The sequence below is a fragment of the Dermacentor albipictus genome, chromosome 3 (genome assembly GCF_038994185.2).
Source record: "Dermacentor albipictus isolate Rhodes 1998 colony chromosome 3, USDA_Dalb.pri_finalv2, whole genome shotgun sequence".
Classification (NCBI taxonomy): domain Eukaryota; kingdom Metazoa; phylum Arthropoda; class Arachnida; order Ixodida; family Ixodidae; genus Dermacentor; species Dermacentor albipictus.
Window position 1 is genome coordinate 1,434,406 of NC_091823.1, and position 15,795 is coordinate 1,450,200.

Sequence of the window (15,795 nt, forward strand, 5' to 3'; positions counted from 1 at the left end):
AAGTAGCACATCGGCAGGCCCCGATGGTATTCCAATTATGTTAATAAAGAAATTGGGCCCGAAATCTAAGAAAGCATTGAGGGAGGTGGTGAGCAAAATGCTAGTGGATGGTAAAGTACCTGACGAATGGAGGATAAGTAGGATGAGAATGATATATAAGGGAAAGGGGGACAAAGCTGACATAAATAACTACCGGCCTATAACAGTGACGTCAGTGGTTTACAGGGTGGTTGTGCAGATTATAAAGGACAGACTGCAGGCATGGGTAGAGAACGAGGGGGTACTTGGAGAGCTACAAAATGGGTTCCGGAAGCGTAGGAGGCTAGAAGACAATCTGTTCTCGCTAACAGAGTGCATTGAAATAGCTGAAAAGGAACACAGACCCCTATGGCTGGCTTTTTTGGACATCAAGGGAGCCTATGACAGTGTACTTCAAGAGGGCTTGTGGGGCATTCTGGAAACTTTAGGAGTGCAAGATGGAGTAACCAATTTCTTAAAAGATATCTATAAAGGTAACCGGGTGATTATACAATGGGAAAAGCAGGTTTCGGAGCCTGTAATGATTCGGCGGGGGCTTAGGCAGGGGTGCCCATTGTCGCCTCTGATGTTTATGCTGTATACCTACAAGGTCTAGAGGCCAAAATACAGCAAAGCGTACTCGGCTTCAACCTATCATTTCTCAAGCAAGGAAAATTGATTGAACAGTCATTACCAGGACTGATGTACGCGGATGATATTGTATTAATGGCTGACAATGCAGAAGATCTGCAGGAATTAATGGACATATGTGGTACAGAAGGAGACAGATTAGGCTTGAAGTTTAGCAAAGAAAAATCAGCAGTCATGATTTTTAATGATAACAGTTGCGGCGAGCATAAGATACAGGAGGCCACGCTGGAGATAGTCGATAAATACAAGTACCTTGGGATGTGGATAAATAATGACATTGAGTATCTGACAGAGTACGAAAAATATCTAACGACTAAAGGTAATAGAAGTGCAGCGATTATGAAGAGTAGGGCACTGTGGAACTACAATAGGTACGAGGTAGTACGAGGGATATGGAAGGGGTTAATGGTACCAGGCCTGACTTTTGCCAATGCAGTTCTATGTATTAGAACAGAGACCCGGCAACAGTTGGAAATTAGGCAACGTGGGGTGGGTAGGCTCGCTCTGGGAGCACGTACATGGCAAGACACCAAATCTTGGAGTTCAGGGGGATCTGGGATGGTCTTCTTTCGAGGGCAGAGAGGCTGGTAGCAAGATAGCCTTTGAGGAGCGATTGAGAAAAATGGGGGAAATTCGGTGGGCTAGGAAGGTTTTCAGTTACTTATACACGAGGAATGTCGACACGAGGTGGGGGAAGCGAACTAGAAAACTGACAAGCAAATACTTGGGCAGTAGCGGGGGAACAAGTAAGGAATCATCTGTCAAGAAAAAGGTTAAGGAGGCAGAGAGGCGTATGTGGAGTACAGAGATGCAAACCAAATCGGCATTGGAGACATACAGGTCGTTTAAGCAAGAAATAGCCAAAGAAAATATTTACGATAACTCTAAGGGAAGCTCATTGTTGTTCGAAGCCAGGACAGGTGTACTGAGGACTAAAACGTACCGAGCCAGATACCAGGAGATAGATTTGGTATGCGAGGCGTGTGGAGAGGCGGAGGAAACGGCGGAACACCTGATACTTGCTTGTAAACAACTTCACCCTGCAGTTGAATCTAACGGGGAACTATTCAAAGCCTTGGGTTTTAAAGACAGTGAAAGTAGTATAGACTTTGAACAGGTATAAATAACTAAACGGAGGCTATCTGATTGGTGGACAATATCAACGCAAAAGTAAAGGAGTAAATACATAGGTATGCATGCATATAGAACCATTAAAGGCTAGGTGGCGCGCGTCGCCGCCGCCCGATTCAAAGGGTTGAGCCACAATCATCCATCCATCCATCCATCCATCAGCTACGCGGTGGGCGGCTGTGCGGCGTCAGCTGTTGTGTTGTGACGAACTGCTTGTCTAGTTGATTTTTGCTAACACAGTGACAGTGATGTCACAAGGCTTTGATCTGTCACTTGGCTCCAAAAGTTGACTGCCCGGACCTAAAAAAATGTCGGAGCGAGTAGTCCGTTGCTCTCTAACATACCGTTATATAGCTGCTGCTATTGCCCTTTTCAAGCAGATTATTATAAATCACATTGTGTATAGAGTTCACAACGTACACAACAGTTTCATTGTACATGTTGTAAAATTCGCTTCTGCGCTCTTTAGGAACTTGAAACCACCGTAATATTTCGGCGACAGAATGATTTGACTTTGATACGAATGAATGATTTTGATACTCAATGAAGATGAGTAATAACGACGACAGAATGACGTCTAATTTTAACTCTTAAAAGTTGTCCGTGCGTCGTGAGTTCAAAAAGTGAATTACGCACACAGCTTCACTGCGTACGTATCTTAGGCACCACCGTTATGCAGCCGCCGTACCACGCAGAAAAGCTAGCTTTACAGTTTGAAAAGAGTTTCGACGATTTAAGGCTTGCATGCAGTGCAGCACGTTTTAAAGCACTGCAGGATCGCTTAATTTTTTGCAAGCTTTCTACTGAGCTAGACATCCAACGACATTAAAAACAAGATATGCTCACCTTCCCTTGAAACAGAATCGATCAGCCTATTGCACATTTCGGGCGGAGGACTTACTCCTGAATACTTTTACTATACTTTTACCAGATCATCTGCCTTTCCTACGGCACACAGCAGTCCTAATGTCATCTACGACATTAGGCTATCTGTAATCAACTAAAGAAAGCTAGATTATCCTATGAATCTTTTAAAACAATTTTTCCAGTCTTTTACAGAGGCTAGAAAAGCGAAATTTATGCCGTCGATCTAGCGTATTGCAGCTGCCACCTATGCTCGTTGTTTACATTTCTTGCACCGCTCTTCCTTTTCTAGTTTCACTATTCAAACGCAGAGCATTCGCAAATATGTTTTCCTTTGTATATTTGTGAATTTATTCACTTACCACCAATACAAGCGCTTTGTGTCTGCCGAAATGGCAAGACAAGCGCTGAACACGCAAAAGCAGATGACAGCGAACAAGTAATAACTAGCGCCACTTTGCTCGTACGTTCTTTTCCTAGCGGCAAAATGGGCGAACTAGACCAGGCATGCTGGAGGAGGGAGAACTGTGCAGGTCTGGAGTTCAGTAGGTCGTGGTTGAACGATCGCAGCGCCATATTTCCCTCTATCTATACTAATATGAAACTGTATGGTACAGCCATTTGGTTCTTCATTCTATGGTACAGCTTCCGTAATAAGTGTTCTGTAGCTGGACTTCTTGGGTTTTCGACTTACGGCTGCCAGAGCCAGCAAGTAGTATAGGATGGTATAGGCATATGGGGCTCTTGCATTGCCCAGGGGGCGCTGCGAAAAAGGTGCTAAAAAGCGCCCTCTGTGCTAAATTGGGTCCTACCAAGCTCGGTCGTCTGCTTCGGAAAGCACGTTTACAATATGGACCCGCCACTTTCGGTTGTGTTGTTTCACGGCCTGCAGCGAATATCGGGCGCCGAAGATTTTTTCAGGGGTGGCACGCTGCGTAAAGGCAAGAAATTATGCAGTGCCGAATACGTGTACGCCGTTCAAGAATTAGGCGGCGAAGTTTTAGCAGTTTTAGCACCGTGTCAATCGCAAGTGAAGCGAGTCGCGTACGAAGTGGAACTTCAGGTAAGGTTTGCACGCTAGCTGCTAGATTCAGGCGCACAAACGCGAGGAAATGCTTGCTATAAATTAATCCACAGCAGCAATAATGAGGGATCATGTGTACGGAACTGCTCGAGCACACGACGGTACGCGCCGCGATGTACGAACTGCTCGAGCGCACGATCGTATATACGCACTGCGATGGCAGCGGTCTTTCGACATGCCGCGAAACGGCAGGCCTCCTGCAATCTTTGTTGACTGCATGCCGCTAAACAAGTAGTTATGCCTGCGTTGTAGTAGCGGCCATCTGTCCCTTTTAGTAACTGGTAATAACTGATGCAATGCATATGAGCTCGCACGTACGTGCGAATCGCGCTGCAGCGCGAGCTCGTGCGCTGCTCGCTTGATGTAGGTTTTAATGACAGCGCTCGAACATCGATTGCTGCGCTGCCTCAACGTGCTGGCTTGAGATCAAGGATGAGCGCATTTAACTCTCTTAACCTGCACGTGCTGCTCGTAGTGGAGTAGTGAATGGTCATCGAATGAGCCCGACCATTTGTGCTCATTTGCACACACCTGGTCACTTCACCACTTCGCATCGGTCGAATTGTTAATTGTCGCTGTGGCCGGGTCTCGAATCGTGAATTACCAGCCATTCCTGCTGTTATGTCGGTCTGCTGTCGGGACTGTAGGTGCAAAAGACCGAACATTAGAACGCAGATAATCAAGCAAGCTTCAAGACAGGCGAAGCAGTCAGCATGGCGCGAAGTTTCGCTTACTCAGTGCGACGAACTGCAGTTATGCAGCGCGCCCGACGCTCCACTTCGTGAGGCCTTGAAGGAAAACGGTAGAATCTGATGTTGGGATTCAGGCCTTCTTGTTCATGGCAGCCCACGACGCAGAAGTAATGACGGTGACGCCTTTTCGAGGCTGGGCTAGGTCTCTCCGGATCGGCGTCACCGATTTCTTCTGCTTCCAGAATTACGTCTCACGGAGAGTCCGTTTAGCTCGCAGCGTGGTCTGTGAGAAGTGACGAGCCTTTTCGCACTCGCAACAGGGCAGAAAAAAGTGCGAATCGACGCAAAACTCGGCCTAAAAACGTGCTTCGCCACAGCCAGGGTTCAATACGCCCCAAGCTGGTACGACCCAGATGTCGTTTCCTGCGCCGCCACCAGGCGCCGCCACTATACCTCAAACTCCAGCGCAAGACGCCATAGGAATAAACTCTATGATTGTAGGTTTTTTGTGGCATAGAGTTTCGTATGTGTTTTGTGGTATAGATGTGGTATAGAGAGACATGGCAGGACATATTCTCGGACATTTTCCTGCCACCCCTGGGCGCTGTTGAAGCAACGGAAGCTGACGGAATTTACTTCTGGAGGGTAGTCGTAGCGGTCGTAGGACGACGGCTGCCACGGGTGTCGTTGCTGAGCCAGGTGGCGGAGCTGGCAGCGTGCCGTTGGTGCCGTCATGGCGGCGGTAGTGGCGAGTGGCCGCGCGCAGTCCGGCGGTGGAAATGTGACGGAACCGAAAGCATCGAAAGACACCGGCGCCTCGTATGCCCAAGCCGCGGCCCGCGTGTCCTCCCAGGAGCCAGCTGCTGTTTCTAACGGAATAACAGAACCAGTATCCGGTGGACCCACTCAGAGCCTAGGCCTAAGCAGCAATATGGTTCGGCCCGGTTCGTGCGCGCAGGTCGCCGCCGATGCGCCCAGGGCTAACCCCTGGGTGAAGCGTAATGCGCAAGCAGCCTGCTCTGCCGCCGCCGCCAGCCGCACCGCAGGTGAGTGGACGCGTACAGTGCGCGCGCGTGCAGCTCGGCCCCGATCCACGCGCGCAGGCGGAATGGTAGGTTGCTGCCACGAAGCGGCCCGCTGGGCGTCTCACACGCTCCCCACTTGGTACGAATGCGTGTGACGAGAAGTCACGCGTGGTGCCGCACGTGCGTCGTTTCACACTGAGGGCCTCGCCTCGCCTAAGCGTGCGTGACGCACACTTGACAGCCCGTTTCCGCGCCGTATCCGCGATATTTGTCCGGTCTGTGTTACGAGCCGGCTGTGCCAGATTGAGGTTCCTTTGTTTTGTTTTTTTTGCACGATGACAAGGCACAAGTGTGTTAGCTGGATTGTCGTGCACGTAGAGCGGTGCGCGCTGTTTCGCCGAAAGGCCGGCATTGAAACGCACATCACATACCCCAGTGGCTTAAAGCGGCGGTTTGCGCAACTATGACAGAACGATCACCTTTCGCACCCCACATTCCAGTCTAGTGACCCGCTGCTTGCGATTGTTTTTGTCATTTACACTTCGGCAATAAAGCTTAGCCATTGCAAGCTGTAACGGAAGCATTCCAGCTTATCATGGCGCGCACACCTTCTCGATGAAAAACGTTACACAGTTGGTGCTAGTATTTGGTCATGTGCCTTTTCCTTCTGGTTATTGTGAAGCCGGCAGTCGGGTCTAATTTGGAGACATGACCATTGAGACAGCCGATTTGCTTTGCTGGCGGCGCGTTCCGTATAGTGAGGAAAGTCACTGTGATGTCATATCGCAATCCTTGCCCGACATGTCTTATACGGTTGTCACAAGGCGCACTTTCTATGGCGATCAAGCCCAATGCGGATCCAATTTCTCGGTCGCGGTTGATTCCTTTGCGCAAGCTGCGCGAGGGAGTCAATCGCGGTCAATTTCGATCCGGATAGGGCTTGATCGCCATCGAAAGTGCGCGGTGTGACACCGGTATTTAACTCTTCTAGATGCTGTGCGTAAAAATTTGTGCACTTCAAAGGCATGGAATATGGCACAGTGAGGTTGCACATCTCTAATTGCATGTTGTCTGCTTATAAGATGTCTGGGGAAGTTTACAGACTTCTTTCGTGACTCAATTGGAAAAATGTCTGATGTTAATGCAACTCTTTTATGCAACTGGTAGTTGATGCATCTTTGGCTGATGTTACGCCTATGTCATATGCCACGTTTGCAAAATCATTACAAAACAGAAATTGAGGCTTTCTGTGTGGCTAGCGCAGACAGTTGGGTGTCTCTGGGTATTCAGGGCCCCAAGCAGATGGGCTAAGCACTGCGGTAGGTAGCTTCTGTGGAGCAAAGTGACTTCCATAACTAATTGTGCATTCACTGTGCAATAACACTCGTGTTAAGAACAGCTGGAGGTCAAAACTGACTTTGAGCCCCCCACTCTGGCAGCATCAAAAGTTGGTACACTAAACTTAGTCATATAGGTGAACCAAGAGTATGGCAGTGTTCTGGCATGCTTGGATCTTTCCTCAGTGCAGAGGAACGCTCCAAGCATCTGAGAGCAGTGAGTACCAGATCGCATCATGCTCCGTTTTTTAAATGTTATCATGCGGAAATCTTGCTGAACACTACCAATATATTATATCATAGTGTTCGTAAAGTCACAAGGTTTCCGAGGATACCAAATTCTTGGACCTACGACGACTTCACGAAGAACTATCATCACCAGAAAATTCGACGCACATGTGGAAGTACTAGCGCTAGTCGACATTGGCCAGCGACGCGGCGCGGGAAGACTCTCACCTGTGCCGGGTGCGGTGCTTGTGTGTGCTCGCAGGACTCCAATCAACATTTTACGGCCTCTACAGACTTTTCCTAACGCCAAGAAAGTCGAAGGTGAGCCGTTCTCCCCTCTTTTCAGACTTTTGAGTGGTAAAAGACTCACGTTTTGACGGAAAAGCCCAAGCCTAGGATTAGGTTTACTGCTGCGGACGGCTGCGGTCGATCCTTTTCCTTTGGTAACCAAGCATGCCGGACAGGGCTTAAGAATTCTCAAGTCCATATGGACGTAGATGAGCCGATTCGGGGCCCCTCTCGGGCGTCAGACCTTCAACCAAATGAAGCGGGGGAGATCCTGCAACATGTAACCTCAAATAATGAGCCGCGGGGAAATAGCGACGCGTCTCTCGAGAACGCCGAGGATATCTCAGCGTCTCAAACATGGACGGAGGATGGGTGGCACACCGTTCTGTCACGTCGCAAGAAAAAGAACTGTAAGAAAAGCAAAAAGGAACCCGAAGAGAGAACCGAAATGAATATCAAGAAATTCGAGGGTGACTCGACAAAACATAGAGAGAGCCAGGCTAACAGCGACTTCCAACGTAGGAAACGCCGTGGACCTCCGCCTCTCCCAAAGGATGACATCAAGGTCATTTTGAGGCCACACAAGGGCCTCATGGTTAAAGATCTGCTTGGATCGGAGCGCGCTATGCAGTGATAGAGGCCTGCCAGAATACTTTTGGAGGCAGCAGTTTTTTGCTGCGGATCCATCCCGGATCTAATATTGTCATATTATCAACACCACACGAACAAGTGGCGGGAAGGCTGCGCGAAATCATACAACTAAAAATCAGGGGGCAACTTCACTCCTTCAATGCATATGTGGCAGACCCAGAAGATTTTCTGCGAGGCATTGTTCACGGGTTACCACCCGGAGCACCTCAGGCGGAACTAATGGAGAACCTGCGGATCCGCACTCAAGGTGTGAAGATTGAAAGAGCCCGCATGCTGGGCTCGTCCAAATCGGCGATAGTGACTTTCACCATAAAGGTGCTTCCAAGGTGTGTGTACTTTATGGGAGCGGAAGCAATCTGCTACCCATACAAACCCACAATACAGGTTTGCAAAATATGCCGTTCAACGGGTCATCGTACCGATGTGTGCCCAACACCCGATATCAGCATGTGTTTCAAATGTGGGGCAACTGAACCTAATCAGGGGCACGAGTGCTCACCAAAGTGTGCCATCTGTGGTGACGAACACGTGACGGGTGACAGTTCATGCCGAAAGAAGCTAAAGAACATCGCCCCCCGAACGTCTAGAATCGAGCAGCCTCGACGGAAATCGGAGTGGGTTAATTCGAAAAAGGACTTCCCCGAACTCGAGCAACAAAGGCACCCCCGATAGTTCAGCTCGGAAAGGGAGGAATCAATGAGTCGAAGGAAGTCCCAATCAAGATCACGATCAGGATCAAGACCAACATCGAGGGCACGCCAAACCAACGCCAACAAACACGAGGACAACTCTTGGAAAACAAACCTCAAGAATACCTCGACCAACAAAAACGACAGGAAGACGTCCCCCCAGACCGGAACCGGAGCAGAAGAAGCAGCTGCAAACCGACCAAACAATCAGGTGAGCTTGGCGGGGGTCGTGTCTCCCAGTGCTCCAATAACAGACAATCAACAATATAGAAAAATCATTGATGAAAACAAAAGACTAACGCAAGAAATTAAACAGCTTAAGATCCAAATGGAGGCAGAGCGCCAAGAATTCCAATTGGAAGAAGTTCGAAAACTCAGTTAAAACGCTGCAGGCCTCTGGCTCGGCGGTCAACCCTAACGGGCAGGAGTCACAAATACTTCCCACCCAAGAAAAGGAAATGGAACTAGGTGGGGGAAGAGGTGATGAGCTTCTTGGCATCCCCACGCACACGAACAACCTTATAAAACAAATCCAGAACCAAGTCCAAGAAAATAGGAGTAGCATTGCGAATCTCCACGACCTTTTAACAAATTTCATGTCAGACATAAAATCACTCATCGGCGAGGAATTAAGAATCCAGAAGCAATATGTAAACGAGACTGTGGGGGGCTTGCAGAGAGCAATTAATAAGCGCCCTCTTGCTACCCCAATCACCCATAAACCATCAAAGGCGGGTCGGGACGACACGGAAGCTCTCGTACATCATGGCTCAAACTAAATTGAAAAATGCGGAACAATTAAAGATTTGGCAATGGAATTGCCGCACTTTTCACAAGCGCGCAGCCACACTCAAAAATTATATAAACGGTACACCAATCCGACCAGATGTAATATGCCTGCAAGAAATTGGCCCCAAAGTGGTCAAGCTGTAGGAATATTACACCCTGCAAAATTCAAATTATCCCCGCGTTGCCACCCTGGTGAGCAGGACTATTGCGGCCAAAGCAGAGCAGATAGAAAATCTTCCGATCAATCATCGGATAATAAGCTTATTCCCTCTAAAAAGAGGTAAGGCAAGAACTGTAATACTAAATTTGTACAGTCCCTCCAAAAACAGGAATGAAGATTTTAGCAAACTCCTTGCGGAGGCTCTTAAAATCTCGGGTACCAAGGATCGCCTCGTGGTGCTGGGAAATTTCAACGCTCCCAACACCGCATGGGGCTACCCAAAAGACACACCGAAGGGAAAGCGTCTCGAACGCGCTGCATCCAGGCTGGGACTGAGCCTGATCACACTCCCCACCATGCCCACCAGGATCGGCAACAGCGTGAGTAGAGACACGTTCCCGGACCTCACTTTCACACGTAACATCACGGACGCTACCTGGACCAACCTAGATGAAAATTTAGGAAGTGATCACTTCCTCATCAGCATTTCCCTATCGACTCCCAAACTACGCCGGGTGGCAAGGGAAATGACTCTGACAAACTGGACAAAATTCCGACTACACAAACCTCCACCCAATGCTGAGCCGGATTCCATGGGGGAATGGTTCGATTTCATTAAAGCAGCACACGGGCGGGCATCTAAAAAGATTACACGGATGGTGGAAATACCAGCGGTGGACAGCCACCTCCTAAGCTTGTGGGAAAGCAGGCGTAAGCTGCTAAAAAGGTGGTGAAAACAACGCTTGAACAGAAACCTTCATGTAGGATCGCAGCTCTGGCAGAGAAAGCAAATCAGTATGCCAGTAAATTGGCAACTGAGGGCTGGATCGAGTTTTGCAATTCGCTACAGGACACACTGAGCACCGCAAAAACCTGGGCCATCCTGAGGAATATCCTAGAGCCGGAAAAGTCCAAAACTGCCACCAGCCAAACATTGCAAAGGATCGCGGAGGAATTTCCAGGCACGAATGAGGCATTAATATATTTGGCCCTCAAGGAAAGATATGTCGGAGGGAGCGCGATACAGTCAACAGTACAAATTAATTATACGGGCGTCCAAAATGCGAAGCTAGACGCCCCAATATCCACGGAAGAGGTTTTTGCAGCAGCCCAGGCGGCCAAGAAGAATACAGCCCCTGGCGCCGATCAGATTACCAACGCTATGATTAGAAACCTTAACGATAGTCATAGAAGCTATCACTAGGCAATTTAATGAAAACTATTGGCTTAAGGGAGAGATCCCCGAAGAGTGGAAAACTGCAACAATTATTACAATACCAAAACCCGGAAAGAAGCCATCCCTGCAGGCGCTCAGACCCATTTCACTGACGTCTTGCATGGGAAAGCTCTTCGAACGGGTCATACACACTAGGCTTCAAAATTTTACTGAGATAGGGGTTTGTTCCCGGCCACCATGCTGGGCTTCCGCAACGGCCTCTCGACACAAGACGCGTTTCTCTTGTTACAGGAAGAGGTACTTAAAGGCATACCCAAGGGTGGGGAGCACCTATTGTTAGCTCTTGACCTGAAGGGCACCTTTGACAATATATCACGTGAATCTATACTTTCCGAGCTTAATATAATTGGCTGCGGAGAAAATGTCTTCAATTACATTAGAGCATTCCTCACGGGGAGGAAGGCTACGATAGGAATATCGCATGTCAAATCCGATCCGTTTCAAATGCCCAACAAAGGTACGCCTCTAGGAGCGATCATGTCTCCTCTACTTTTTAACATCGCCATGTGTAGACATGCGCGGACCCTAGACGGTGTCCCGCTACTGGGTTATACTATTTACGCGGACGACATCACTCTTTGGGCTATGCGCTGCTCTCTAGCAGAGAAGGAGCAGACCCTCCAGGAGGCGGCCACTGCAGTTGAAAACTTTGCCAGGGCCAGCGGTCTCAGCTGCGCTCCCGAAAAATCGGAGATAATACGCATCCATGGGAAATGATATAAAAGTAATGGGAACATAGAAGTTGAAATCGAAAATCAGCAAATCAAAGAGGTCACTGTTGCTCGGATCTTGGCATTCTGGGTTCAGAGCAATGGCAGGGCGAGCCACACCATCAATTTACTAAAGTCGGCAACAAAACAAGTGGCAAGGATGATTCAAAGAATCATCTTTCACAAACAAGGCATGAGGGAAAGCGACACTGTCTGTTTAGTACAGGTGCTGGTTACCAGCAAACTAACATACAGCCTCCCTTTTCACACACTCAACAAGAGTGAGGAGGAGCTGGTTGACACTATTATCAGACGCGCCTACAAGGTGGCCTTGCGCTTACCGGTCGGCACCCCGACAGACAAGCTCCTTGGCCTTGGGGTATACAACACATACTCCGAGCTCAAGGCGGCAACTTTAATTTCACAAAGAAGCCGACTTAGCCAGACGAGATCGGGCAGAGAGATCCTGGTGAGGGCGGGTATTCCACCACACCCCCAAAACTTGGACGAGGTACTGGTGGATATTCCCGGTCCCGTCCGAAGCAGAATATCGGTCGCTCCTGTCCCAAGAAATATGCACAAAGACAGAAACAAAAAGCGAAGAGAAGAGAGAGTGAAATGGCTAGGAAAACTAGTCAGAAATAATGAGAACACCGTTTATGTTGACGCCTCTCAGTACAACTGGAAGCGTGCAGTAGTCACTGTCATAGGCAATGTCAAGACTAGCCTAATCTCAAGCGCCTCCCTGGTCACGTCCTCTATTTCCAAGGCAGAATGCTTCGCCATCGCCTTGGCAATCAAGGACCGGGAACGGACGGGGCCGTCGTACAACACCATCATCTCGGACTCTCAGGAGGCGTGCCGCTTCTTTATGAGCGGCTGTCTCCCTTTCAAGGTTAGCCACCTCCTGGGAAAGGAACTCAAGAATACACGCAGACTGGTCTGGTGTCCGGGACACGCAGGCCTGGAGGGGAATGAGAGGGCTGACGCTCTAGCTCGAGAGCTCATGAACCGAGCGGAGCAACCATCGCCCTCCCATTCACAACCTGCCACTTCACAGGAGAGCCGACCCGAGGAGGAGGATAACGATCCGGCATGTATGGCACCACGCGATATTCTTACTCACCAGCGCGGCATGCGGCAAAAATACGGCGCCCCCCACTCATCTTTGCAAGGGGAAGACGCAATAGATCTCCGCAGGATTCAAACGGGGGTCTACCCAAATTTATTAAGATTGAGCAAAATTTTCCCAACGATGTACGGGCGTGCCTGTCCGTGGTGTAGCGACTCACCACCGTCTTTGTACCACATCTCATGGGGATGCCAAAATAGACCGCCGAATTTAAATGCCTAACCAACATATAATAATATAATCTAACCATCACACTGGAGCAATGGGAGGTACAACTCACCAGCTCAGACCCGAAGGTGCAGAAGGCCCTTCTTGGTCACGTTCAGCTAGCAGCAGAAGCCAGTCGAGCCCTGGACTTGGGGCACCACCCATCAAGCTCCTAATCCCCTATCCCCATTTCCCCAATTAAATAAAGTTGTTCTCTCTCTCTCCTCAGTGCATGCAGGATTTCATCTGAGCACCATTGGGGTTTATAGCATTAAAGGGCCCACCTAATTATGCAGTTTCTTACTGTAGGACTTTGCAATGCCTCCAGCTCCAGTCAAAATACTGAAATCGGAGCATTTGATACTATAATTTGCTTCTGAAATAAATTTCTGCGCCGACTGCCACGTCATACATCAACAATTTTAGTCAGCGGATGTTGTGCCAAGGCAACTTATGGTGTTTGTTTTTATTAGTTGGGCATGAAGAATATATTGTGTGTGTTTATCCTATACATATAATGATGTCTTTAAAAAAAATTTTGCTTTCTAAAGCTATGGAGCAAACACATCTGTGCAATACAAATTAATTACGCTAGGTATGCTGCATAGAGTTTCTCACTATAACAACTAGAGGGTAATCTGGCGCCACCGTCTATGGGAGTTTCTTAAGGGGGCGCCGTGCCGTCATGGGAACGACGGTATATGTGTCTGCGAGGCTCGTATTGGCTGGTGTTGTAAGAGGCTTCGTCTAAAACGTGGCTATGGCTACGCAAATAACGCACACTCAAAGTAAAATCTTCATAAAATGCTTCCATTCTCACATATTACATCTTTACTCACCCACAATGCATGACCAAGCGAAGAAAAGCAAGAACAGACGACCAGTTGTTTCAAAGCGAGCGCGAACTTTGTCGTCTGTCCTCCAACTTTAGCGGCACGCTGATACTTTTTACGTAACATGTAGTCGTACACACAATTACAAGTTCTCATAGTTAAACAAAACATGTTTTCCCGTAATAATAAAGCTAAAACAGCTTTTCACGTGCTGTTTTAGTAGAAAGTGAATCATTGTGACAGACGGAACGGTATTCGCCAAGCGCGTCTTCAAGGTGTTCTGTCTCTACGAAAACGATGCCAATCCGAAGTCATAATATACCGGCGTTCCCATGCATACCACAGCGCAGCAGCGCCAGATTTCCCTCTAGGTAATGTAGTGAGAAACTCTATGGTATGCAGCCTACACTAGGATGGATAGACGGATGTGGATGGATGGATGTTATGAGCGTTTCCTTTGGAATGGAGTGGCGGGTTGGCCACCAAGCTCTTGCTATTATACTGCCTAATGTCCTACCTAGGTTAAAAAAGAAAGGGGAAAAGAAAACCACGACGAATTACCCTAACCAACAGGATGGATGGATGTTATGAGCGTCCCCTTTGGAATGGGGTGTAGGGTTGCGCCACCAAGATCTTGCTATTATGCTAGGTGCCTTGATGTCAGTGCCACCTGGTGAGGCACCATAGCTTACACGCAAAATATAATGCAAGAATAAGCATTTGTGCATAGCACATCGTATGAACCGTGTAAACTTCGATCTTTTATCTTTTGGACAAACATTCAATGGCTATTCATAAAATGTACTGCACATGAGAAAATGCGCTTGCAGGCGCCTAACTAGATGGCGCTATTATATCAAGTGAAGCTACGAATTAGGTCACATTGGGAAGGAATCTCCCAGCACTGCATGATGTAAGCCATGTTTTGATTGGAAACAGCACAAGTCCTCACTGGCCTCTTTCTGTCGTCTGCTTTTATTCTAAATTTGTAAGCGGAATAACTTCAGTTTGACTGCATCACTTTCTGTAATTCTTTTTGCATTCACCTTGGGCTGACACAAAGAATGCATTGTGGTGCAGAACTTGGCAGGTATCGAACTGTTGTAGGACGCTTTTAAGGGGCCCTGAAACACCTTTCGAACAAATCGTGGAATGGCTTCACTATTAAAGGACGTCATCTCGTGATTCTCGGGCCGCAAGATTTTTTAAAATCCTTTTACTACAAGTGGAGTTATTGCACCCACAGCCACCTTTTCGCCGCTTTTCATCTTCACTAGCACTCTGGAAGTGGCACAGTGGAGAAGCCTGGAAAGCAAAGCCCCGGCCAAAAGTAGTCTCCCTGCGTCGAAAGGGCTCGTTGCAGTACCCTGGGGCAGCCGGATTAGACTACGCTACGCAGCAAACTGCTGCCCTCTCAGAGGCCACACGCAGCTGTGCAGAGCGCAAAGACAATGATTTTATTGGCTTTATGAGATTGCAGACATATATATTGTCCACTTGTTCCAATGAAAAATTAGCAATTATGTATTACACAAAATGCTCTTGCAATGACAAAATCAGCCAATAGCATAGGTGGACCAGCTGCTTTTGATGCTGCTCCACGACAGCATTGCGAAAGTGAGAACTAGTGATTCTTTGCTGTTCTTCACGCGATATTTTAAATTTGCTGCTGCATGTCATCATCGTCATCAGCCTGGCTACGCCCACTGCAGGGCAAAGGCCTCTTCCATACTTCTCCAACTACCCCGGTCATGTGCTAATTGTGGCCATGTTGTCCCTGTGAACTTCTTAATCTCATCCACCCACTTAAGTTTCTGCTGCCCCCTGCTATGCTTCCTTTCTTTTGAAATGCGGTCTGTAACCCTTAATGACCATCGGTTATCTTCCCTCATTACATGCCCTGCCCGTGCCCATTTCTTTTTCTTGATTTCAACTAAGATGTCATTAACTCGTGTTTCTACTCTAACCCAATCTGCTCTCTTCCCTTAACGTAATATTTGGCTCACGTGTTCACAGCAGCCTCCATGACAGTTGGGTAATGTTTTCTTACTATGTTCCAAAAGTGTTTC

At 48.2% G+C, this 15,795-nt stretch overlaps 1 protein-coding gene across 2 annotated transcripts in view; it reads left to right on the plus strand.

Moving 5' to 3' along the window:
• The first annotated feature begins 4,993 nt into the window (after positions 1–4,993).
• Positions 4,994–15,795, plus strand: part of larp (La related protein) — a 96,147-nt gene continuing 85,345 nt past the window's right edge. Inside the window, exon 1 of one of the 2 annotated variants that reach the window (XR_010570108.2) lies at positions 4,994–5,486. Coding sequence is in view for 1 of the 2 variants with exons in the window: in XM_065453944.2 (XP_065310016.1) it covers positions 5,174–5,486 (313 nt within the window). In the remaining variant the exon portion in view is untranslated. The remainder of the gene's footprint in view (positions 5,487–15,795) is intronic. The other variant, XM_065453944.2, reaches the window with a different exon arrangement.